This window comes from Octodon degus, unplaced genomic scaffold (assembly GCF_000260255.1).
Source record: "Octodon degus isolate 3935 unplaced genomic scaffold, OctDeg1.0 scaffold00088, whole genome shotgun sequence".
Lineage (NCBI taxonomy): Eukaryota > Metazoa > Chordata > Mammalia > Rodentia > Octodontidae > Octodon > Octodon degus.
The window spans coordinates 6,804,206-6,830,809 of NW_004524664.1; the positions used below are offsets into that span (position 1 = coordinate 6,804,206).

Here is a 26,604-nt window from a genome sequence, read left to right on the forward strand (position 1 = left end):
AAATCAGAACTTGCTGATTCTGTTAAAAGGATAGAATTCTAACCTCTTAAAATATTTATATGGAAATGCAAACAAACAAACAAACAAAAAAGAATAAGCCCCAGGTTTTAAAATTTAGGAGCTGAGATAGATTTTTTGTTGTTGTTGTTTTTGCTTTGTTTGTTTTTGGCGGAACCGGGGATTGAACTCAGGCCCTTGTACTTGCCGGGGAACCACTTTATTCCACTGAGCCATCTCCCTGGCCCCAGAGACAGATGTTTGAGTCACTGCAGCTGGAGTCCTCCCCTGCACAGAGGCCCTTGGGCCCTGAGACCCTACCCTGTAGGGAGTGGGCACCAGCACCCCCTGACCCACATGCCCAGGGCTTAACACCTGCAAGTGCTGGCAGCTCCAGGCTCAGCTTCATGCCACTGCCCTTCTGTGAGGTCAGGGTGATCCCTGTCCACAGGACGTGCCTGTTCAGCTTTCAGTTTGTGAATGGGGAGGTTCACAAAACCTGACTCGGCTCTATTTATGGCAGACAGTGGGTAGATCAGAGAGGAAGCTACTCAGAGCAATAGGTCTTAAGGATTAGCCTTTGTTGAAGATCCCCTGTTCTCTCTCATATGTCTCCCTCCGCCCATAGAGCGACTGGAAAACGCACCCAGGGAAAAAATCCCAGAGGACCTCTCTACCTGGTCAGTACCTCTTCATCACTTTAAGCTTGGCTAAGATGATGTCACTGTGGAATGAAGTCTCCCCATGTGGCACCCCAAGGCTCTTGCTCAATTTTTCTATTATTTTTTGTGAAACCTCCTTCTGCAGTGATACAGGCTGAGCATCCCTGATCTAAACATCTGAAATCCAAAATGCTCCAAAGTCTGAAACTTTTTGAGTGCTGACATGACACCAGAAGCAGAAAAGTCCACACCCGACGTTATGTAAGTGGCTGCAATCAAAATGCAGGCATGCTCAAAAATATTGTGTAAATGACCTGTCGGCCAATGTGTGTCTTAGGTGTCTCTTACAAATAAATACTGTGCCTTGATTATGGTGCCCCCCAAGATATTCTGTTATGGACGTGTAAGCATTCCCACACAAACAGCCCAAAATCTGAAATATTTCCAGTCCCAGTCGTATCAGGTAAGGGACACTTGATTTGTAACTCCATCGAATTGTAGAGTTTTTCTTTTCTCCCCAAACCTGGGCTCCTCTGTCCATTTTACTATGATTTCAGCATTAAAGCTCATCTCTGCCCGATATCAAAAGTTCAATGAAAATAATATGTATAAGAATGCATAAGATGGGAGGTTTGATATACTTGAGTGGGATTTTGATGTTTAATGCAAAGAATGTATTTTTACTTAGAAAAACATCTTGCATGGGGTCCAGTCTTGCCATAACCTAAAGTAAACAAGATCTAAAACTAGGATGATCATGTTATAGTTCACAAGGCTAACAGAAGGCCTACTGTTATTCCCCAATGAGGAAGCAGGGATGCAGAGCTTGGTTACCTTACCTCAGGTCACCTCTGCAGTGGCAGTGAAGCCTGGAATTGAACTCAAGGCTTCTGATTCCTATGCACATGGTATTTGTGAAGATATGGAACCTGGGAGAAACTTGTTCCTTTCTCTATTCTATATTTCTCCCCATACTTGGAAGGGACGCTCTATTTTATCCTGCCCAGCCTAATACGCAGTGCTCCTGTGGAGCTACTCAGGGATCAGCTGTTTCCAGGGGGACAAGACTGGGCAGGGCAGTATCAGAAAACTTTCTCTTTACAGTTTCCTTCTCTCATTTCCTAACATCCTGAGATCAAATCCCAGCTCAGTTCTTGAGTAGCACATCCTGGGAAGCTTAGTTTAGCTTCGTCAAGCTTTCACTTATTTAAAAATTATTTTCATTTCTAGAAGCCTCTCTTTCAAAAGATTACTGTGGCAATTAAGCCCATTGGATGAGCTCACAGGGAATAACCCAAGAACTGCTTCATCATTGCTTTGTCAAGATTGCAAAGTCCTCTCTCTGTGCACCACCCAGTGCAGCACACGCACAGAAAAACAACAGTACTTCCCTAAACACTGCAACTAGCTGTGCCATTCAGCTTCCTGCTGCTGTGACAGATTGCCTCACACATCAATGTATAAAAGCAAGTGTTTATTCTGGGTCATGCTGTTAGAAGTTTCAATCCATGGTCATTTGGCCCTGTTGTTGATGGGCCTGTGACAGCACATTGCACCATGGTTGGAGGATAGGGCAGACAGGACTGCACAGCCATGGGGGCCAAGGAACTGATGAGGGAGAGAGAATGAGTGAGAGAGTGAGTGCAGAGAGGGGGACAGAAAAGGACAGAGAGGGAGAAAGAAAGGAAGGGCCAGGTTCCCTATATCGCCTTTAGAATCCAATTCCCAAAGGCCTGAATTATCCTTGATTCCCTTGCCTTCCCTTCCTTTCTTTTCTCTTGCCTCCCCTCCCCTCTCTACTCCTCTGTCTTCCCTTCCCTTCTTCTCTCCCTTTTCCTTCCCTCCATTAGGTTCCAGCTATTCCTCTACCTCCCAATAGTGCCAAAGGTTCACAATCAAACCTTTAACATATATGCCCTTGCGGGATGTCTAAAATCACATTATAGCACTAACAAAGATCCAGACTACCAGGAGCAGCTAGAAAAGATTCATCAGATGAGGTGTTCAAGTCTGAAACAGTAGAGACAGGTGGAATGTCATGGAGGGGAAGTGACAGTGTCCACATGGAAAGCATGGGACGTTTATTTCTCGATGCTCCCCAGGAGTTTAAGGAGGACCTACCAGGAGAGGCGGGGGATACTTGATTGGCACAAATGCAACCTTATATAAAACTTTTCAAAATATGAAGCACAGTTATCTAAGATTGGTGAAATATGTGAGGTTGTTTTGTGTCAATTCATTCCACACAGTGCTGTCCTAGAGTTGTCTACAGAATTGGGATGAATGATGTCAGTTACAGTCCAAGTCATTATCCTACTAACCTGGGGGTATAATTCAGAAAGGGGCAATAGAAATAATACAGTTGGAGGGACGGAGGACATTGCAATTCAAAAATAGCATAAACATGATGTTTGAAGCATCCTGCTCTATGCTGTGTGTGTGTGGATGTGACTCAGTATGTCCAAATCCCAGACCTATGACATAAAAAGGAGGAACAGGAACAGGGCTTGGAGATGCAGATGCTAGGAGTGGAGTAGCATACTGCTGCTCTGTGGGCATTTACAAGAAGTTTAGGATGCCAGGCAGAGGGCACAAATGAAAACGGGGCTTCAAGTAATATTGCAAAGAAAAGATGGCACTATGGTCTTCTAATTAATCACAAAAGTAAAAGCAAAAGAATGCAGATCCAAGAAGCTTCTTGGCACAAATAAAAAAAAAATCATCCCAGCTTTAAAAAAAGAACAGAGGAGCATTTGCTAGTTTTAGTGTTTTAGTAAATAGTTTGGTGCCACTGAAAGGGAATGGGGATTGCCAAGGAAGCTAAATGTCTCCTAGCCCACAGACCTGTCATTTCCTTAGGAGCAGGAACATTTGGGAAGCTTTCAGAAATGTGAAAGGGAATATGTGCTTTGTATGACTTTATTTTTACCATAGTTGAATAGGAAACTGCATATCTCACAGGGCTAAAGTCTTGGATAAACTGTTATTATTTCTATCCACTTCTTAGATGGCAGTAATGACTCACACCCTAGATATAGACGGATAAACAAACTTGGTTTCCACGGAAGTTGTGAAGCTCATCTGGCCCAGGGAGTAACCCCATTAGGTCAACATGTCTTTCATGGACCTTGGACTCTGGCAAGATCATAGGTATTTTCTCCCCGCATCTTCAAATTGCAGGGTGTAACAATTGATCATTCCTTTCTGAGCTTTTTTTGGAGAAATTTTACTTAAGATCTTGTACGCTTGATGCCTGTTGGCACATTCTAGCTCTGACCTATTAAGAAAAGGCAGCTTCTAGTAAAAGACAGAGATGGACATAAACTGTAAATTAGGTACCATGGAAAAGTGTAAACTAATCCTAGTTTGGTTCTTATGTGATGAGGAAGACACTGCGGATGGGCTTCAGCCTAGGATGCTGAACGCGGGTTCAGTGGAGCAATTGTAATGATTCGAGGGGCTGCAGGGAGACTGACTGGTTCGCACTGCCAGTCTCTTATGGCCCTAGGCTTCTACATCTGCTGAGTCGATCAGGCTCAGATCAAAATTAGCTATATGAAAAGAACTGCATGTATAACAAAACTATATGGGATTTTTCTTCTTATTCGCTAAGCAATGTAATGTAATAGCTGCATAGCATTTATATTGCATTAGATCTGATAGGTAATGTAGAAACAATTTAAAGTAGGTAGGAGTATGTGCACAGGTTATTTGTAAAAATGATTTATATAAAGCCATTTTATATAAGGGGATTAAACACCTATGGATATTGTATCCTTGGGAGGCCCTGGAACAATCACCCGTGGATGCAGAGGGATTATTACGCTGGAATTTTTGCAGGATAATGTATTTAAAACACATGTGTAGTTGACCACGACCTTAATTTTAAACAGCTATGGTTTCTAAGGTAAAGCAAGGATTTAAAAGGAAGTGACTATAACCTGAGGTAGTCCAAAGTTGCTCAGCCTACTTACATAAGAGTTGTAAACACAGTCTTCAAAACTTCTCCCCACTTGCCAAGTGGATGTAGTAGACACGAGCACCTTTCCAGGCACACGGGGAAAAGCAGCCAGCTCTCCAGGACAGGAAAGAATACAAGCAGCCAATACAGCACAGCTACACGCACACCCTTTAAGAACCTTAGCAACAACCGTCTGGCACAACTTTCTCTTCCATTTCTCTCAGACTCTACAGAGCAGAAAGCTAGAACCACGGGGTACTCTCTCACCCTTTTATAGAAACAGCTATCAAAATCTGTTTAAACCATCTGGGGTTTTTTTTGGCTGCTTTTCTTCCCAGTGTTTTTCTTTTACATTTTTTTCCTGACAACAACAACAACAAAAATGTGTTCTAAAAGAACCAAGATGCTATGACTAAAAATGCCAGAGGTATATATCCAGTTTATGAGACAAATTGCCTCCTAAAGAGGAGTTAGGTTTATCATGTGTGGAGAAAGGCAACGTTTCTACAAATATTATAGTTGCACTAAGAAAATAACCAACTACTTTCATTAAAATACAAGATTTGTATTTGCTCATGTAATTGAATTTAACGCTGCTGAAATTTCTCAAACTTGAAAGCTATTGAAGTTTAGACCATATTTATTTTACATGGAGGAAAATTACCTAAGAAATTTTCTCTTAGCTTATAGAGAACAGGTCTTTTGCTGACCTTAAACAGTCATGAGAACCACTGAATGAATTTACATAATACGTGGCACTGAGGAACACCTTTGGGGATAATTTTGTTTGGCTTTGAGAGGAAGTCTAGCTGGGCCAGTCAATGTTTATGGGAAGGCCCTGCTTATGACCTGTCTACCAGCCCTTTCCCATTTTGTATCCACTGTTTAAATACAAGTGCCTATGGAATGTGAAGCTATGTATGTTTTCACTCCCTCAAGTGGCTTTGCAGCCAATTTTTTCTTCTTCATACTAACTATATTATAGGTAGTAGCAAACTGTCTTACCTATTCCTATGATGTCTTACTAACTTTATAACTTTAGCAAAAGTTTACAAATGTCCCAACTCATATTTAAGATGTCACTAATATACTTTTCTTCTCTGTCTCTCACCTGGGTTCACCTTGGTTGATGGACATGTAAATCTCCCAAGAATTCTCCTCTGGGATGGCGCCATGTGGTATTAGTAAACTCACCCCTAAAACAGAAAAAGCCAGGAGATTATTCACAGATTTTTCCAATTGTTTGGAAGCAACCTGCTTGAGAACTTTATAGTTGCCAACAAAGAAAGACCTTCACATGGCCATTGTGAAATCCCAATCTTTGGAAAATTTACAAAGTCCAAAATAATGATAATGCTATTTGTAATACATGGGTTAAAAAAAGGAGCTTAGTATTCACCTGAGTGCTCAACTTAGCCTTTTTATTTATTTGTTTGTTTTCTGGTCCTGGGGATTGAACCCATACCTATATATTAGGCAAGTGCTCTATCACTGAGCTCTGTCCCTGGTGTAATTGGTGTTTTGGCTATTTTTAACCCTCCTGGTATAGTTAAGTTCTCTTAAAAGACTGGGTATCCTAAAATCAATGATTATTAAGCTTACCTGAATATATAGGAGTGTATCAACATATCAGTTAATTTGCTCCAGAATTTAAGTGTTATTTCCATTAACTTGCGAAAAGATTAATAGTTGAAGGATGTGCTATTTTTTTTTCCTTCAACTTGGTATAAAACTGTCTTGCAAAGTATGCTTCTGGAAGTATGCTGAAAGTGTGTTCAGAGGACTCCTGCACTTTTTTTTTTTTTTTTTAGGAAAATAGCAAAGGTAAACCTAGGCACCTTCTAGATAATTGTCTAACCAACACAGTCTTAACTTTGCAAATAGAATGTGGGAATAGTTAACACCAAAGGTGAGGTAGTGATATTAAATTCAATGTCGAATAAAAATCTCAGCCACCTTGCTTTAGTAAAATATCATGAAGAGAGAGAAGACACAGAAAGCTACAATGTACTCTCCTTTCTTTTTCTTCAGTGCCATGAAAAATGCACATCACTTTGGCCAAGAGAGACACTTGGTGAGATCTGGGATTCTCTTTAATGTTGCCTCTTTTTTTATAAAGGCCAATAAAATACTGAAACAGTAAGTTACTGACAAAATAAAATCTCACGGCATCTTCCTATATTTTGAATAATGTAGTGCTCATCTTCCACTTTCTCATTAAAGTTAATCACACAGAAAACTTTCAAGTTATTAATAACAATTTAAATATAAAGATGACAGGTTTTCCAGGTATCCTCCAATGTCTGTTAACAGGTGTAGAGTCAGAGAATGCAAGACTTACTGTAACACAAGTTACTTGTGATTTATGTTATAAGCGTTGTTCAGGAACATGTTAGTTATCATTAACAACTTTCGCTAGCTCTAAGAAGGAGAGACATTTAAACCTTGCTCACTGCTTTTTAGGAAGTTCATGTCTATGCTGGACCTTCATGTCAATTGTAGGAGAAATCAAGGGCCACGCTTAAGGGCCTTCCACAGGTACCTCCTTCCATGCTCCATTCTTTCTTAAGTCCAGTTGCCATTGGAGTGGCCTCCACTGCATCCTTCCCTACTGTTGGACACTCACTGTAAAGCAGAGCTTACCCTGTGTCTGGGAGGCAGCCTGAGCACATACCCTTATCATTCTGTCTCGTTTTAGTTTGCCATAACACCTCCCCTCTGCTGCCTGCCTTTTAGGCTCTCTAGGCCATGAAGACGAAGAGACACACAGATCCTGTCCTTCGTGTATAGAGTGCAGTAGGCCATCAGCAAGCAACAATGCCTGCTACTTCAACAACAGTAGTGCTTGCCAGTTACAAAGTGGAAACCCAGTAAACATATGAATATACAAACAATGGAACAGATACAATTCAACATTCTCAGTGGCAAGGCTGGGCTTAAAGTCTTGTTAATCTTCTGTAAATTGTCACATCCTAATGCTCTACTTCTGGATCCAAATATCTTCTGGAAGAAATATTTTAAGAGGAATTTTGAGGGAGGACAGTTGCAGAATGTGTCACATTTTATTCCTTTCAAGTTGGCTAGATTCTCTGTGTTAATACTGAACCATTATTTATGATATTCCTGAATTCAACTTGAATCCATAGGATCAGTGAGGCCTTAAACTACTTTCCTCTCTCCTTTGCTCAGAAGTGCTATTATTAGCTTTCAAGCATACTTCCCTCCTGCAACCTAAACATGCATATTATCTGTGGAGACTAAAGAAGTCAATCATGAAGGGTGGTAGGGTTGGGCTGGTGTCAAATGATATATTATGAAGAATGAGGGGCTCTGTAGGAAAGCTTTATGCCTGTGGTCTCTTAAAGAAATATCCATTTTCAATATGTCATTCGTCAGTTATCTCTGATTAAAGAGAAATGCACACCCCCCCAAACTCCACCTGCTACTCTGGCAGTCTTTTATTTGATATGACAACAGAACCACCTGTCTGAGTTTCCTGTTTCATATTTTACATAATAAATGATTTCTAGAGCACACATATGACAAGTCGGGATGGATGGTATTAGAGGAATCTAATTTCTATGCTTTGCTTTCTTTACACTTCAGTTCCCCAGGGCATATTTTGCATTTATGTCCTGCAAAGTAACAGGAAATATGTTCCAATCCCCACACTTATTTTCTCCCTAATTCATTCACAGTAAACAGCTTCAATCTTATCCACTGCATCTTGTCAGAAGCTTTGAAAATACCCCTTCCACAGAGGAACTCTGCAAGAGTCACTAACAGTGTTATCAGGGTTTTAGTTTTCAAGCAGATTACTTCTCAGGTCAGAGGAGGAGAAAAAGAAAAATCTGTCCCATTACAATTTCACCTCCTTGCTTTCTTGGGTGAACACAAAACAAACACAATGAATGGATAGGTCTTGGCTCTTCTTCAACATGCACAAAAAGTGTATGCACACGCGCGCGCGCACACACACACACACACTCACACACAATACACACACACACACACACTCACACACAATACACACACACACACACACACACATACATGCATGCACACTGACAAATGAGAAGAGAGTGGGTGCTGAAACCATGTAACCAATTGACAATGATAGGCTCATAAGAGTCAAGCCTGTAAGTGCTATATATGGCAGCTTGATTTATCTGTATTGAGCCTCCTATCTGCCAGTTATCAAAGCTCCAGGGCCACAACCCTGATCACTGCCAATTGCCCACAGGAGACATTACATTTCACATAGAACCCTCATATGCATTTGAAGCCAGATCTCAAATGATTCAAAGTAGATTTGAAGAACTGAAGACCTATGAAAATATAATCACTATTCGAGCTATCGGAGGGTTATTTGTAAAAATCAAATTTATTTAAAAATGATGTTTTAAAGGAAGCAATTGATCTGGGAGATAAAAAGAAAAATATTCATCAATTTAAGACCAAGTTCAACTTCAAGTCAGTAGACTCCCACTGGAGGGGTCTGTGGGCTAAAATATTAGCCTCAGGCTAATCCTATTACAAGTTTTATCTTATAAGATAAAACTTTAGTTAACTCTGCCTTCTAAACAAACATGTGGAGACTCTCCTGTGGATCCTCTGGCTGCAGGCTAGCCTGTTATTTTATGACACTAACAGACAACAGCAGATCTTGCCTCTCTCAGGAGCCAGTGGGGCACTATCTGATTTTGCATACTACCTGCTTCCTATTGCTTAGAACTCTGAGGAGAAACTGCCCTCTTCTGCTACTTATCTAAAGCTGAGGAAGTAATGCAAGGTTAACTCACAGATACAATATCCATTAAAAAGTGATCTGGACTTGACATCTGAGAGCTTCCCATTACCAGAGCAAGGACATCTTCTGGCACAGTGGAGGAAAGAATGTGTGAGAACAAGAAAGGTACTCACAACATAGCCCTGGAACAAAGCTCTAATTCCAAAGAGCCACATCATGATGATTCCTTACCACTGCTCTCCACAAAGTAGCATTTCTAGCGAAGTCTATGGCCTAGGAAAGGTAAGTTACTGGTGCAATTTGAATGCTATTTTACTGCATACTCAGCTTAGGATGTAAACCACACTTGTGTATCAACTTGGTTCTTGTCAGTCATGTCAAAAAATGTTGTGGAGCTTCCTGATCACATTCTAGGTAATATATTTCAAGGGTCCTAAACCTTGGGGTCCTCCTAGACCTTCTGAATGAATATGGGTATCAGTCCTTCCAGGGCGCATTCTGTTCTAAGATGAAGATGGCAAGTCTGGTTACAGGATTGGCTCTGGTTTGCAGTGCACATCAAGTAGGTGCTGAAGGCATGACATTTGCTGTTCTGACAGGGAGTGGTAGGCATAACGTGAACCCAACAAGCTGTAATCAGTCAAGTAAAGGAAAGGTATTTAAACAAATGCAGGAGAATGCACAATATACATTCACCACCTACCTGTATTTGGCATGACTAAGCGCCCCCCCAAGTGGCCAAAGACACCAGTGGTCCTCAGTTCTGTCCTTGTGGGGAGAGATGAAAGGTTTTGGATGTAGGGCGTTTTGTTTCTGGGATGCACGGTACTAAAGCCACGGTTGTTTCCATGGGGAAAGGTTCCCGAGTGACTCTTGCCATGGTACTCGGCTCGCTCAGACACTCCCAGGGAAACCATGAAGGAGCTCTGCACTTTGACCTTGATGTCCGACAGAGGATTGAAGAGTGAAGACTCTGTCATGAGCTCCTTGTCCAGTGGGTCCTGCAGACAGATGGGGCCACTGTACGTGCGGCTCACTGTCAGGTCTGGCTGCATGGCAGGGTTCAGGAGCAGGGAGTTTCCTGAAAAAAGAACACTGATCTGTCACTCAGACACTAAAAGACACCTCTGTTACCCTTCTAGGATTCTCCCTGCTAGCTGCAGAGCCACCCGCGTGACTGCCAGCTGCTCAGATTCGAACCAGCACACTGCTCTCTTCCTCTGGCCCTGAGCAAGCAGACTAAGCCTTGGAATCAGGATGGCCCTCCCCACCCATTTTTCTAAATGCCACGGGCCAAAATCTTCCCTTTCTGAAGTCTTTGTGCTTGATCTTTCTAAAGTAAGTATTTTTCGTACTCAGTCAGGTAGCTAACTCTGGTACTGCTCTTTATGAGGTTATTTTAACTGGCAAAGAGAAGCTAAGAAAAAAATTGTTTTGCAATTCAGTTTGGAGCAAAAATAACATCTGTTCATTTTAAATGGCAAGAGATGACACAGTGTGGTGACTAGGTAGTGCTGTTCAGAACAAAGCTTTGTTGGTTTCAGCACATTTCTTGTGGAACTGGGGGCACTTTCTGAAGCCAGGGGAGGAAGTGATGTGTCTGCAGAAGGAATGGGTCAAGGAACCTCGCGAACTGCTCCATGTCTCAGTAGCTGAGCTGCTTGAATGTCACATATCATTCTGAGAAAAAGAAAGCGCCACACTAGGATGTGAACAACTCAGATTCTATGTGGGGAGCAGTGCAGAATAATCTGCTTTCTGTCGCACAATGAATGAAAAAAATAATCTGTACAAAAAAGGAAGACATCGAACTTTGTCATCTGTTGGGGCTTACCACGGTTTTTCCCAGCCAAATATTAAAAAGAAATGCTGTGATATTTTCTTGTGATGAAGTAATCTCATTTATTAGTAAATAACAAAATAACCCTCAGTCCCAAACCTCCCACCCATATCAGTTCATCAATGTGACATCTCAAATTGAAACCCAAACCATATTAAAAAATTTTCCTTTGGGGCTGACAAAAATGCTTAAAGTATGATATTTCTGAAAATGTTGCAGTCCTAGGCCATCCTGTATTAGCCTCCATTGTGTTTCCATTTTCATAATTTGCAATGATGCCAGCAGGAAATGTACAACCTTGCCTGTTTTCACATCTTGCTTAGATGCCTTAAGTGTCCAGAGCCATAGAGAAGTCTCATAAAAGAAGAGAAGAACTAACGTTGTGGATCTAAAGGCTCCTTGACAGCTCCTGAGCTTTTCATGCCTCAGGCTTCAGGGCCAAGACACAGGCACTGTGAGCCTTTGTGCTTTCTGAAAGAACCACATGGGCTCCTATAGGTCCCGACCTTGCTCTTGTTTCAGTCTTCCAGACAAGAAGTAGGGTTGGAGAGCCATCCCATGACTGAAAAGAAGTTTCAAATTTTATCCCTAAGTCTTTTGGCTATCTGACCTCAAGCTGCAACCTTCTGAGACTTGACTTTTGCCTACTCTTAAAAGGTCCTCCTCACTATGGGAAACAAAGACACAAAAATATTTCCTATATTTCAACAGCACAGAAATGGAAAATGCCTGATTAAAGAAGGGTAGACATCTTAGAGTTGACAATTTAAGTGTAACAGTGGCTACTTTGATAGGAGTCTGATCAGGGCCAGTCACTCACCTCTGGTCTCTCAAATCTACTCTTTGGAAATCTATTTTCAAGTCCCTGGTCTACTGTAAGTATGACATTCATTCATATTCTTTCTCTGTCTGTCTGTCTGTCTGTCTGTCTGTCTGTCTGTCTCTATCTCTGTCTCCCTCCCTGCCAACTTCCCTCTCTTCTTCCCTCTCTCCCTCCCTTACTGCTGAGACGGAACCCAGGACCTCATGCATACTAAGCAATTGCTCTAGCACTAAGTTACATCCCCAAGCCATACCATTCTGTTTAACAGCCTTTCTAGTCCCTTTCCTGGGGTCCTGATATAGCACTGAAGATTGTCCCTAAACTCGAAGTCAAAGCCACCCATGACTTCTGTGAAATACAGGATCACAATGAATATACAGAGAGTAACAGTTGCCAAAGCATTTTCCCTTCTCCTTAGTTCTGTGAGATTCATGGCCAAAAATAAACAAAATGGTCTGGTAACTTGGCAAGGCAACATATTCTCTTAAAGATCACAGTGCATACAAGGTCCGAGATGTACTTCCCTAAGGAGATGCAATTAAGCTTATATAAAATAATGTCCTCCAACCTGCTGCTTGGTACCCCTGCTGCTTGGTATCCTATGCTAAGGTGAAAGGAAATTACCACCTTATAGAACTACATTCACTACAGTTATGACCACTCCTCATATGCCAACATCTTGCATCTTAGGTAAAATAACATCTTTTTATTTTAGGTAATTTCATTCTCCTAAGAACACCCTTGGATATTAGTATCCTTATTTTATAGCTATAAAACCTTGACTCCAGGATAAGTGATTAAATACCTTACACAGAAGTTTTAGACTCAAAGCTAACTGACTTGAAAGCCTGTGAACTTACAAATAATACTGTCTTTCACACTATCTAATGTAGTTCCTCCATTTTCAAGAGTTGATGGTGTCAGACAGTGACATCTTACTAGTTGATGAAAATACATCTTTAGCTTCCTATGAAGTATAAAAATAAGCTCTTCACTGGATTTATAATAAAATTAAATCACATACGATCAACTAGGTACCTGAATCCAAAATAGGCACTGGTCCTCCAGGGCAGACACCAAGGTGCCTGGGGTGAATGATCTTAGGGGAAGCTCTTGCGTTCTGCCATCTCTCAGTTGGGGGTTTCTTTTATTTGCTTGTAGGTCTGTATTTCCAATTCAGGGGCCAGTCTACTCAGCCAGTGCTAAGAACAGAGGTTTCTCTCCCTGTGCCATAGGCATTACTGACTCTCAGTAACCAGAAATGGGGGCGATATGGACATTCAAGAGCAAGGTAGCAACATCATCTCCTGAAGAGTGATGCTGTCGGCTTCTGTGGGATGAAACTCATGAATGGCTGATCCCCACGGTGCTGTCAGGAACAGATTTGGCTCCTCTAAGGGAATTAAGCGAGTCTGTGTTTTCAACATGCATACTGCTATAGCTTGGCATGATAGATGTTGCTTCCCTGTCTACATAAGATTGCTGAGACCTGGTAGCAGCTGAGAGTCACTCAGGCTGCAGCCCCTTTTTTTCTCCTGGCTCAGTGACTCTTCATATAGCTTTTAAAGTCTTTTTATTTATTTGTGATACAAGAAACCAAAATCTAGTGTAATAAATACACCTGGGAGATTGTGGCCTGGGAGTTCGTCCGCAGCCTTGAAGTCAGTATTTTAGTTAACTAAATTAAATATCTATCTTCAAGGCAGCCTTCTTAAAAGAGAAAGTAGGATAATCAGAGATAAAATAACTCATTAGGTTTACTGTACATCAAAGGTTGAGTTACCTCATTGAAAATGCTGGCGATGGGGCTGGGGAGATAGCTTGGTGGTCTAAGTGACTGCCTAGAAGCACAAGAACCCAGGTTTGACCCCTGGTGGCACATGCCATGTTGACCCTGGAACCCCAGGTGTGCCATGTGGCCACCAAAACCTGGCGTAGGGGGGCATGCCTGGAATCCCAGCACTGGGGAGGGTGAGACAGGAGGATCACTATGAGTCTGAGCTATATGGTGAGACCCTGTTCCAAATAAATAAATAAATAACTTAAAAAACTAAACAAATAAAATGCTGATGATGGTAACCTGAGATGCACTTGTCCTTATATAGCCAAGGATGTCAGCAGACCACCTGTTTGGCTTTGGTTTGTTGCATAAGAACAATTCGGTAGCGGCTCCCAGTGCCCAGAGCTACCTTCACACAGGCCCCCAAGAACTCTGAGGTCCCTGTGCAAATGTAGTCGCTGGTCCTGAGGATGAGGTGTTGGGGGACCTACGCCGCTGACCTTGACGGACTGTTTTGAAGTTGAAGGTCTGGAAGCCACCTGTCAATGCAGAGGAGTCAATGACGTCCACGCCATAGTCACTCTGGCTCCGTCTGTAAAGGGTGACTCCGATGACCAAGACTGCGACTGCGACGACTGCAGCACCTAGGCCTGAATAGAGAGCGATGTCGCTGGCATTCTCAATGCCTGGAAGACACAAGAGAGTCCCTAAGTAGCTAGCATGGGCACAGAGCCAGAGATCCACCTTGGGATACACGATGAAATGCTATTGGAGTTTTGAAGCTATCATTCATAGAAAATGATATATGTAGCTAGCCATGAGTTGTTCTTGCATTCACACAATAATCCTGTTTTTCAAATGCCTTATATAAATCAAAATGATGCTAGTCAAATACGTTAACTGCATTAAGGTAGCTTACCATGTAATAGACTCTTGCAGAGAATCAATTTTGTAAAGAGCATAATATTTTTCTAGCAAAAACAGACAACTCCCTCATATACATATTTTAAGAAGTCATTTACCTTTAAAGTCTATTTTATATTTTACTTTCACTGAAAGAGGACAGGCTCACACAAATGACAAATAAAGTGGAACGGCTCTGCTGCTTGGTGATGACTGGGGCACATGCATTTGCAGACAGTGGTGTAGGGCAAGAAGTTAACCCATGGTTGTATGAGTTGGGAGAAGACCAGAGTTCACAAATAGGAATTTAGCTTTGACACAAGTCATTCAGATTGAGTTCAGGGTGTATGCAATCACTGTCAGACAGTGTTCATTGTGGGTGATGAAGGTCTTGGTCCCAGGGGCTCTTATGTCCATGGTAATTACTTTCTGGCCACAATTAGATACTAGACTCCAACACTCTAATGTGGGGAGGACTGGTCTCTCAGAGGGTACATGCTGATTCTCCCATACCTCTCCTACTCCATCCTATTGAATGCATGGGCAAAGCAAAAATAAAAGCGTTAGTTTGAATTTAGAATGTAGGTGTCTCCCCACGCCCAGGATGTGCTATAGCTGCTTCTTAACTCTTTGCCAGATGTGCAGCAGGCTTGCTTTATCCCTGCAGCCAATTCATAATGTCTAATGCATTTCAGCCTAGAGGATTTATCTGACAAAATGTAACCCTAAAAGAGGTGTAATCTTAGAAAGTGTGTGGAAATGGAAGGTGGCAAGAGCTAACTACATAATTAATCTTCCTGCAGATTATGTGGTAAGTTCATTTAATGGGTCCAAAAGTAATTACAATGTTGCCCTGTGTTAGGCTGAGAGGATAAAATAAACCCATCATATATTTACATTGTAATTGCATGGCATTTAAACTATGCATTCACCGCACCCTAATATGGTACTTATGTTATCAAATAAGTAATACTAACCACACAAGTAAAGTGAATTTATTTTCAACAAAGTTAGTGGACTGTAAAATAGAGTGCTACCAAATTAAAGGGTGAACAAGGAAACCAAGCAGAACCAGTTTAGTAATAGAGCAGTAAACATATAAATAAAGCACAAGAGAAAGCACAGACACCCAAAAGAAGAGTTTCTGAAAGGTCAGAGGTTGATTAGATGCGTTCAATAACCACAGCACATGGTGAGACTCATTCAGGCCTTGGTTCTAACTTCATGATCATCCAGATGACAGAGGAATGGGGCTGGTGACTAGTACTGCGGCCACCAGAGCCATGGGCATGCTCACCAATACTCAGCCCAGAATTCCTGGCTGTCCATGTGCTTGGGAGGGGTGAGGAGGGCAGTCATTGAGTTACTTATGTTCCTGCCCTCCCTCTACTTGGTTAAGTTCCTGGGAGAGGATAGTAAAACCCAGGGCAAAGAGGACACAGAGCATAGCAGATACATCATGCTTGGGCAGCAGGCGTGAGGGGTTGGATTTGGACTCATTACCTTCTTCCTTCCTTCCCTCCAGTTTCTCAGCACCATGACTGATGATACTACTATCCTAAAAGGCATATCTAGGGAGAAATACCTGCTTAGGAAACCAGCATGAACAGAAAAACAGCCTGTAGTGTACTGAGCACAGATGTTCTGATGCTGAGCTTGCAAGGCAAAGACAGAGACACCCTTAGATTCCAGACACTAAACTGTGATGGACCAGAAGCCAGCAGGATGGCCAAGTCAAAAAACCTACCCTCAGATAAATAGCACTGGGCAGGAATCTAACAAGTCCAATAGACGAGCGGGCACCTGCTATCCTTGTTCCTCTGGATTCCCTCTTTGTCCTTGCGTGTCCACTTTGTACTCAAGTAACTGGAATTTTCTCTGTCCAGAAATACCATTTTAAGCAAAGAATTCTACTTATCATTTCAGACCCAGCTATAATTTTTGATATGGCTCAGTATTTTCTTCTCCTAGGAAAAATTAAAGAATCCATTTGACTTAAGTTAAGAGAATGAAGTACATATTTATATAACCTTACAAATGAACAGAGATACTTTGGGATTAAAGTGGGGAAAGAAGAGGAAAAAGACCAAATGGGGCACTGGCTCTCCCTTAGGCGCACTCCAACCCTGGTAGAGCTAGGAATCAGGAACAGAGTGTACGAGAGAAAGGAAAGGGAAACTGGTAATGACTTTCTTAGAACAGTTTGTCTTGGGAATTCCAAACCTAAGCAGAGAATTATGATTTCATTAATTCAATGAACATTTTTGAGGACCACACATGTAAAAGAAATGAGGGTGCATGGAAGAAGTCACCAAGGATGACATCATCAGCCCTTTATCCTCTAAAGGACAGACAGTGCCAAGGCTCTGGTGCTCCAGAAGCAGCTGCAGAGGTCAATACAAATGCCCAAACCCATAGTTTATATCTCAAGAGATTTAACCAGACATCCTTACCCACAGAGAAAATTCTTCTAAAGGTGAATCACTGGGTTGCTTTCTTCTTTCTCTTCTTTTTTCTTTCTTCTTTTCTCTACCTGCTTATACTTCACCTCATTCCTTTTTCTTTATTTTTCCCTCCATCTTGTTGTTTTCTAAGCTTTTTTCTAAGAGCACGGAGTGGCTTTCCTCGTGAGAATTTCTATGTTTTCACAAAAGTTAAAGTAAGTCTCATCTGTGTGTTCAGATTTGACTCCAGGAGGCCCTGAGGTATAGCTCCATGTTTTCTATGCTGATTTCCTGGGTGAAGGGAGAAGGTGTGTGTGTGTGTGTGTGTGTGTGTGTGTGTGTGTGTGCATACATGACCACAGGCACACTACGACAGCATTGGCAGCATTGTCACACGCATGTGCCTGTGTGTGCAAGCACACGCTTGGCTCTGGTCAGCATACTGGGCTGCCTGACAAAAACCACTGCCATTCATGCCCAGGAGCATTACTGCAGTAACATAACTGCAGCAACGTAACTGCAGGGCACAGCCACTTCCCTGGGCTTCAGGGCTTTCTTCATATCCTCTTCTGCACTCTGACCTCAGCCTGTGGCTGCACTGTCACCCCAAATTCAACTGTGATCCATTCATCTGCTAGATGGGTGCCTGGCTACAAAAGGAGATGAAAAGGGGTCAGTGTGACCTGCCTTCTGCACCCTGCTAGGCATCCAAGTCCTGTCAGGGTCTCCCTGTCTGTCAGGAGCCAGTCCACAGTCCCTCTCTTTCATGGTGACTGTCTCAACCAGTCCAGCCAGTACCACCGATCTGTGGGACTTGGAAATCTTGTAGACACTGCTTGGAGTTGTACCATCTTATTTTGGATCACACTTTTTACTACTAATTATTGGCATGACAGTAAGTCAGTTTGTTCTCCCTAACCGCTTTCAACTCTTGGTAAGCAGTACTAGCTCTATAATTTCCTACAGAACATTCCAATCATTGTGGACAAGTATTTATTGACTGCCTGACTGGCCTCCAACTGTGAGGAGAGAAATTTTAAAGAAACTACAATCTTCACTTTATTTTAGATGCTGCCATGCTCCAAGAGTTCCCTTTTCATTTCCATTTGTACACTAGGGGTATCACTATCTGTTCCCCTCCCAGTAGTGTTACTGGCTTATTTGCTTGAAGTGGTTTGGAACAAAAGCACCAAAAGAGAAAGCTGTTCTTTTTTTAGGTATAGGATACCTTACTCTGACTTTATTTCACAAGCAGGGCTTTCTGTGTCAATATGTTATTGATGTATTTCCTGCCTTCTTCCTGTCTATTTTCCTCTATTCAAGAACTACAAAAGCTTAAGCCAAAGCTTTGAAGGATTCCACATGTGGCTGTTGTATATAATCCATAGGTATAAACAAAATGAGCTAAAAAAAAAAACCAAAAGAAACAATTGAAAAATCTCTTGTTAAAAAAAAAAAGAAAGAAAGAAAAGAAAAATCTCTTGTATTCCAAATTACTCAGCAGCTACTGAGGAATGTGCTCCCTGCTGGGCCGAGTGCAGACCACACAGAGAAAAAGGCTGCAAAGATGAACAGAGAACTGGAAACTGGGACCCCAGGGAGAAAATGGTTATGGATTCGTTTGGCCTGGAAATAGCGTTGTAAAGTAACTTCTTGGTAATCTGAATGCATAATGGGTTGTTATAAGAACAGAATAGAACCACAGTAGTTATTCAATGACCATTTATTTATAAGGAAGCTAGTAACCAACACGTTGCCATCTTTAACAAGGACTGCAAAGGAGGACATGCCCTTTTATTATATCAGTTGGGGCTCTAGGTAGATATTAAAATGACCTTTCCCACAATGAGGGTTGTTTAAAAAAAAAAACCAACTATGTGACTGAGGGACACTGTGCAATCTCATTCCAGAAGCTCTTGAAAAACCACCATGATTTTATAATGATTTTCAATCATTGTATTTTAATGTTTTGGTCAGAGTTGGTAAGAAGGACAAAATGACCTTTCCAAACCCCTCTGAATTAATTTCACAGTTCCAGAAATAGATATTAACAAGTTCTATGGCTTTATGAATTATAATCATCTCCAGTCATTTATAATAACCAGGGTCCCCACAAGATTCCAGAAAAGGGCTGTTTACCTGATTTGCCTTCCTCAAGTTACATGACTCCCATGTGCAAGACATGTTACTGCCTCTTCCTAATGGAACTTTAACTCAATTCCCATGTTAGGAATTTAACATGGATGAGACTGAAATTTATTTTGCAGGACTCATAAAAGCTATAAAGAATTAACAAAGGAGTGTAGTGAGTACATTGAAAGCATTATGCTTTATCGCCTATTAGGGGTTGTAGAATGACTATGGATTCATTGCAAAAAAAAAAAAGAAGAAGAAGAAGAAAAAGAGAAAAAAAGGAAACAAACTTGAATTGGCATATGCACAAGGCATAGGATTGCTAAACAATCCACATGACAAATACCTACAAGGAATGGCTTGTATGAGAAAGTCTATGGAACGCTGGGAAGTCAGTCACTGAGCTGAAGTCCAGGCGACAGCTCTCCAGCAAGTGCCCTCTGCGTAGGCAGGGCTGCTGATAAAAAGATCCCACCCAAATATTCCTTTGCACGCTGAAATACGCCATAGCAGCAGTTTCTGGTGGAGTCTGTTTATTCTTGATATCACCAAGAGACAATATGTGTTTCTCTTCACTCATCAGAAAATAATCATGGTCTGCCATAGTAAATGATTTCAGGTACATCTGCAGTCCTGTGAAAGTCATAACCCCTTAATGAATCAACTTGTCTTTTTGATTGTTCACCTTTGAACATCTCACAATTCCCACTGTGGCTGCTATTTCATTATTGTAAGTAATGATACCAGCCTAGTCTTAAATATCTACCAAGCATTGTTTTATTATCCTGACCTCATTCTAGTACTTCATACTCACTGTTCCCTTTTACTTCTTCTGACAAACTTACAAAAATGTCCTTATTTAGATGTGTCAACTAAGGCAAAAACTCTGTCTTGCCCAAAGCCTCCTGACTGCTAAGTGCCAGAGCCAGCAATCCATTTGAGAGTCTGGTGCCAGAACAGTTCTTAGGATCACTTCCTATGCAGCTGTTAACCTGTCTTCCTCATCAGCTGCCTGATTGCCTCCTTGTAAAGAGTAACTCAGTGAGGAGCACTAACTTTATCCTTGGTTCTGTGTGCAGCTGTAATCTCAGCTTCTGTGTGTAGGTGATTGCAGAAGTGTGGTATGCTAGTCACTTTCTTTGGGCTTCATAATTAGAAAGCAGCAAATGCAGGGTCTGGGCAGGCATCCACCTCAGTCCCAAGCTGCTTTACCACCTCAGTCTGTTGCTTCCTCACATCTCTGCTCTTCCATACCTTGTGGATGGAAGGCACAAACTATCCTTGCTGATATCACCAGAACACTGACTCGGGGCCTCCTTTGCTTCTCATTTGTTATTTTCTTCACATCTTGTGACCAAATAACATTTTTCACCATCACAGGTACTCAATTTTCCCAGTGGAAAGGTGGAGAACATTCTAGGTCAGCTCGCTCCTCTACAACTCCAAACTACTCTGTGCATGCATATGGTTTTGGTTTTTCTCTTTTTCTTTTCTCTGGTTCCTGAAGAGCTGCCTCTACTCTGTGCCAGGTGTCCTCTGATCCAGCGCTCTGCTGCCTCCACAGGGACATGATCCTATCTGTTATTCTCTTTTGGACCTGCATTTTAAATATTTCCTCTACTCTTGAGCCTCGCCTTCTGCCCACAAACGCAGTCTAGTGGCCCAACTTCTCCAAGATGCAGCCTTCTCTCCTTCAGACCTGAAGAGTCCTTAGCTCTTTGTCTATGAGACATTTAAACACTTTTTAAACATTTAGCATCTCTTAATGTCTTAATACATGTTCCTCAATACCTCCAACCAGTTAGCTCTTGTCGCAATTAAAAAGAAAAGTAGAAGCAACACAGACAGGATAGAAAATGCTTTAGAAAGTATAGAAATGTCATATTATGCAAAGAAAAACACCTTTTCCCCCAATTACCACTTCTCTGATAAGTGGCCACCTGAAAGTACCTTGTAAGTCCTGTCACAAAGATACTGCAAATGTCCATTTTACTTTTTCCTTCTTTATGCTAAGGATCTACGTTATACCTCCTTTCATACGTATTAGATCTTTTCTCATCAGAACATATGCGCACAGATCTTTCTGATAATTGAATGGAACCCTTTTGTTCTATATGATTTCTCTTACCCTTCAAAGTATGCTTTGCCCAAACCAATGTTGCATCACTCATTTACAAGTGATGCATAAGCAATTTCCAGCTATAAGGAATTTATAGTTAAAAAGAAACATACAAAATAATACAACTCTGTAATATGTCAAATTTGTTTCCTAGGACTCCTGAAACAAATTATCAAAACCAAGGTGGGTAACTACACAAAGCTTCTCATGTCTTTTTTTGAAAAATGTGTCTACATCAACCGCACATGGATGTTTTAGGGCGAGGCTGTAATACAGAATGCATAAACTGTCTCAGGAAATTTGAAGTGATGCATAAACTGTCTCAGGAAATTTGAAGGAAATGCTAAATGGAATTTTTTTTTCTACTCCATAGCTATGTTTAGTAGGCCTAATTCTTGAATAACTCAAATGTCTAATCAATAAATTATTTTCATGCTAAAAAAAAAGAAACAAGTGATGCTTTTCCCCTGTTATGTAGCAATAGACTGGAGCAGTCAACCTTCCTTTTAGAAACACTGACCCTTCAGTGGTTGTTTGTTTGTTGAATCATCATCTTGTTATTTAGTTTAAAATGGTGCTGAACTTGCTGTGTTGCCCTAGCTGGCCTCAAACTCATGATCTTCCACCTCAGCCTCCTGAGCACTGGGAGTCGAGGTATATACTAGTGTACTGAGCTGCCCCTCCAACTTGATCCTTTGATCTGCTCTTTACTTGCTAGAATTACTCTTAATTTTCCTAATTCTAAATCTAGGCTTAAAGTTCAATTCTTGGCTCTTTTTCCTTCCTCCAGTCTCATCTAATTGGGTAATTGCTTACATGCCCACAGTGCCAAATACTCCCTGATTCCTGCCCCATCTCAGATCAACTTTCTTGTCTCACTATGTCTCTGACGATCTGATCCTCTATTTCCTTTCTGCCTACTGGGCAAAATCAGGAGCACCATGTGATAACCTCTCAAATCTATCTTGTTATTTCTAGATTTCCCATTCTTACTTCCACAAATCTTTTCTCTTCCTAGACATGTTTCCTGGTATTGATGTCACAAGTGCTGAGGATGGAGGTCAAAGAATTGATTTTATTTCACTTTCACCCTTACCCAAAGTAATAATATCCCTAAGTGATCATATCTCTAGTCTACATTAAATCTCAATTTCTATCAAAGACACTCCATGCGGCCTACATTGCAATCTCTCCTGCTGAGTTCCCCATATTCTTGGGCTTTGATCACTTAGATATGAATGCAAACCAGTCCTCTGTCTGCTACCTTCCAACAGTTAGCTAGCATGCACTGATTCTATTCCCATGTGGACACCATGACTTACTGCTCAGGACAATCTGTTACGCACCACCTTACACTTCAACTCCTTGTATCCATTTCTTAGCTATACTGACACTCGTTTCTGGTCAAATCTATATATTTTTTTCTCCAAATTTTCATTCATAGAGAAAGTCTCTCTTTGATACCTGGCTTAATTTTAGCTATTCTTCCAACATAATCAATTAACTTTATAGTTTATAAAATATATGTTGGTAGCAAAAACTCATACATGTTTTAGAACTCTTCTTGGTAACATTACAAGCTTTAGCAAATATAGTTATAGGAAACACACTTATATCTAAATTCTCAGCTCAATAATGAGCAATTTCATTATAAGTATTTCTTATGCAATACAAGCATTTGAGATACATTTAGCACTAAAAATTGTGTAGTTCAGTATTCACTAGAAAGTAAAAGTTCAACTAGACATCCTACATGTTACCTGACATTTTCATTTTTCAACTTCAAAAGAACTATGCTTTCCTCCATCAAGGAGGGAGATGGGTTGAGACAAGGAATAGAGTCGTAGAGGGTAGAACTAGAGCTCCAGCCTTTGAGAAAATCACTTCACTTTAATGTTCTCTTCTGAGCACTGAAGATAGAAACTCTCTGGACTGTGAGTACTACCGCGTTGGGCAGCTGGAGCTTGTGAACTCACATTTGTAGTAAGTACCTTGCTTATTTAGATGCCGAAGAAATCATGTCTGAGGTATTTCCTGAACAAAATTCTATCATGTCCATTAAGGAGAGAGTCACTTCAATCATTGAAAGTGGCACCAAAAAAAGGCATCCACTTATGATGGGCTAAAATTAGATAATAAAAAAAAGGAAAATTGTAAGAAAATTACAAATGCTGCACATATATATAGGTTGAAGTGATTCATAAGAAAAAAACGATTCGGAGGGTCAAAGCAAATCATGTAGTTTGTGGAAAGTACTGTACTTATGAATTTGAAGACAAGCAGTAAGAGATGTGGAAGAATGGTGGGCATCATTAAGGAAAAGTACTTCAGGGAGGGGATGGAAGATTAGCACGAGCTCCACTAGCTTAGTGTAAGTTTAGAAGTGCCTGGAACTGAAAGAATAGCCCACAGTAAAGTGGGCCAACTGTCTTCAGTTTGCACCACCAGAGAGACCATGTCCAAGTGTCAGGCACAGATGCCACATCTGCCAAGCAGCTCTGTTCCTGGTGGATAAAGGACAGGATCCACATTATTTCACTATCTATAAAGGGAAAAGTTGCAGGGTGGATTTTCTTCAGTGAGAAAAAAAGCATACCTATTTTTCAGACACTAGGGAGACATTCAGACCATTCTTAGGCAAAAAATGATTTTAAACTTTGAGCTGTATCCTACTGCCTAGTATAGATGATTATTCAAAATTGTTCCCTTACTGTCTTTTTTCTCAAATCATTTGTTTTCTATCTTGTATTGAAATATCAAGGAGAATACATTTCTTATTTTTCCTTTACATTTCACTGAATTGTGATTATTTGTTTAGGGCAAGCATACAATAAGTGTCTATGACACGGATGAATAAAATTGACTGTATATGAGGTCTGACTAAAATATACAGTGAATATTTAAACCTAAAAATATCATTACAGATTGCCATTAATCCTTCTCAAAATAATCTCCCTCACTTTAGATAAATTTCTCCCATTGTGCTTGCCAATTTCTGAAGCTGTTCTGGAAGTCTTTTTTCATGAGGGAAATAAGGTGCGGTGGAAACTGGTGCATGTTGTGCCATGTGCTATCCAATGGGAGGATGGGTTCATAAAAAATTACAGTGTGTTTTCATCTACTTATTGGCCAGATCCTGCATTGTGTAGCATCCGGTTTTTCCTCACAGTCAAAATGACCACTAACGGGAAGTATTTTAAATTAATTTAGGACACTGAAGCAGACATGATAGCAAAACTAAGTATCTTCCTGAGAGAGGACCTCCACAACAACTTCTGCAAGTGGCAAGAATAACACACGTGCTCAGAGGAAGGGGGGGATTTTGAGGGTGATTAAGAACAATACATCTTTAACTGTACCACATATTTAGACATTTAAACATTCAGTATTTCTTTTGATCAGAAAAATCGTTGCTTTATCACTTGCATTGTTAGAAGTCCAGGAAGAAGTTATAAATACTTATCGACACAACAAGTATTCACTGATTTTCTGTAGCCTGCACTCTGTGGTAAATGCACTGGGTAAAATGGCGCATGGGACTCTCTACTGAATGCCAGATGCCATCTATTACTGGGGATTCCAGGCCAGTGAAAAGCCACCCCAAGCACAGGATAGAAATAGGGGAAGAGTTTGATTCTGAGAAGTTACAGGAGTAACTAACCCAGGCTGGGGCAGCAGAGGACTCAAGCCTTGCCAAAATGGTACCTAGCTCAAATCTGAAGGAAGAATCAATAACCAGATTAAGGGGGTAGGTGCAAGAAAAAGGTTTTTAGAAGAAATGAAAGAATGGATAAGGCAAGGAAAGGCACAATGTCCAAGAGTCACATAGAGAACTTCAAAGCTTTGCTTGGCTGAAAAGAAAGCAATGATGAGATCCAGAAATGAAAATATTTAGTAGTTAAGCTGATCAAGAAAATCAGATACTATTAGAAGAAAGCTGGGTACACACATAACACAGAGTCAGGACTCTGGACTTCATTCTAAGAACAAAGGTAAGCTCCTATAAGACAGGAAGGTGATGTGATTAGAATTTAGGTTTTAGAAAAACCAGACTAATTGATGCAAGGCAAGACTGGATATAGGGAGATGGCTGAAGGAGTTCTGGTAGGATAACGGCCTGAAGTTTTAAACTTCTCTTTTCATGTGGAGTTCCTCATATAGGCATGGTATTGCTTTTCACTCTACATAGTAGCTTCTGCTCTCCTGTATATCCAAGTGTCAGGGCCCAGCAGGACTCTCTGCTTAGATCTTTTTCTTTCTACACACTCATTGCCCAGTGATCTCATCTAACCTAATAGTGTTAAATATCATCAGGACACTGGCAAGCTCCAAATTTATGTCACTGGCTAGCCAAGTCCTCTGCCCTCCAGACTCATATATTCAATTGCCTACTCAACCTTTCCATTTGGAGATTTAATAGGCATCTCAAACTGAACTCTTGATTCTGCCTCCAGATCTGTTATATCAAGTTGTCCCCGTGGCAGCGCTACCCCTCCTGTTGCACAGCCAAACATCTGAATCATCTGAAACACTTGACACCCAGTCCATTAACAGTGCCTTCAGAGTATCAGATACTGGTTAAACAATTCTTACCATTACTATTTGGACCAAGCTGAAGTCATCTTTAATGTACATTGTTCTAGCAGCCTAGATATTACACCAGCTTATTGTCATAATAGATGACTGTAATAGATCTCCTTGTTTCTGCATTGATCCTTTATAGGTTTGCACTCAACAGAGCAGTTAGTTTGTCCTTTAAAATGTTAGATCATGTCATCCTGAATAAAGACCTCAAAATATTCTCCTCTTTCTCAAAGGAGAGACCAAAGTCCTTAGCTTGGCCTATGATACCCTGTGGAGATTTCTCTTCACCCATTTCTCTGACCTTCATTTTCACTCTTCTTGCTCCTGTTACTCTGTTCCAAGTATCATGGCCTCCACTAATGTCCTTCAGACTCTGAGCAAGCTCCCAACACATATTTGTTGCAGCCTCTTATTTCCTTTGCCTTGAATACTTGCTCCCCAGATACCCAGAGTTTTTTTTTTTTTCCTTTATTCCTAGGTCTCTTTTCAAATGTAATTTTACTGGACACCATCTCTGACCATCTTACACCAAAAAGCAACCCTCCCTGCAACCTTCCCTAAACCCTAACCCTATCGTATCTTCCTACACCATGCTTTATACCATCTCC

The 26,604-nt window shown here is 41.0% G+C and overlaps 1 protein-coding gene across 1 annotated transcript in view; it reads right to left on the reverse strand.

Moving 5' to 3' along the window:
* The window catches only part of Unc5d (unc-5 netrin receptor D), a 260,172-nt gene that overhangs the window by 57,069 nt on the left and 176,499 nt on the right, over positions 1-26,604 (reverse strand). Inside the window, exons 8-10 of the mRNA XM_023722024.1 lie at positions 14,314-14,499; positions 10,074-10,451; positions 5,732-5,816 (exon numbers count right to left, since the gene is read on the reverse strand). Of these exons, the coding sequence (XP_023577792.1) occupies positions 5,732-5,816; positions 10,074-10,451; positions 14,314-14,499 (649 nt within the window). The remainder of the gene's footprint in view (positions 1-5,731; positions 5,817-10,073; positions 10,452-14,313; positions 14,500-26,604) is intronic.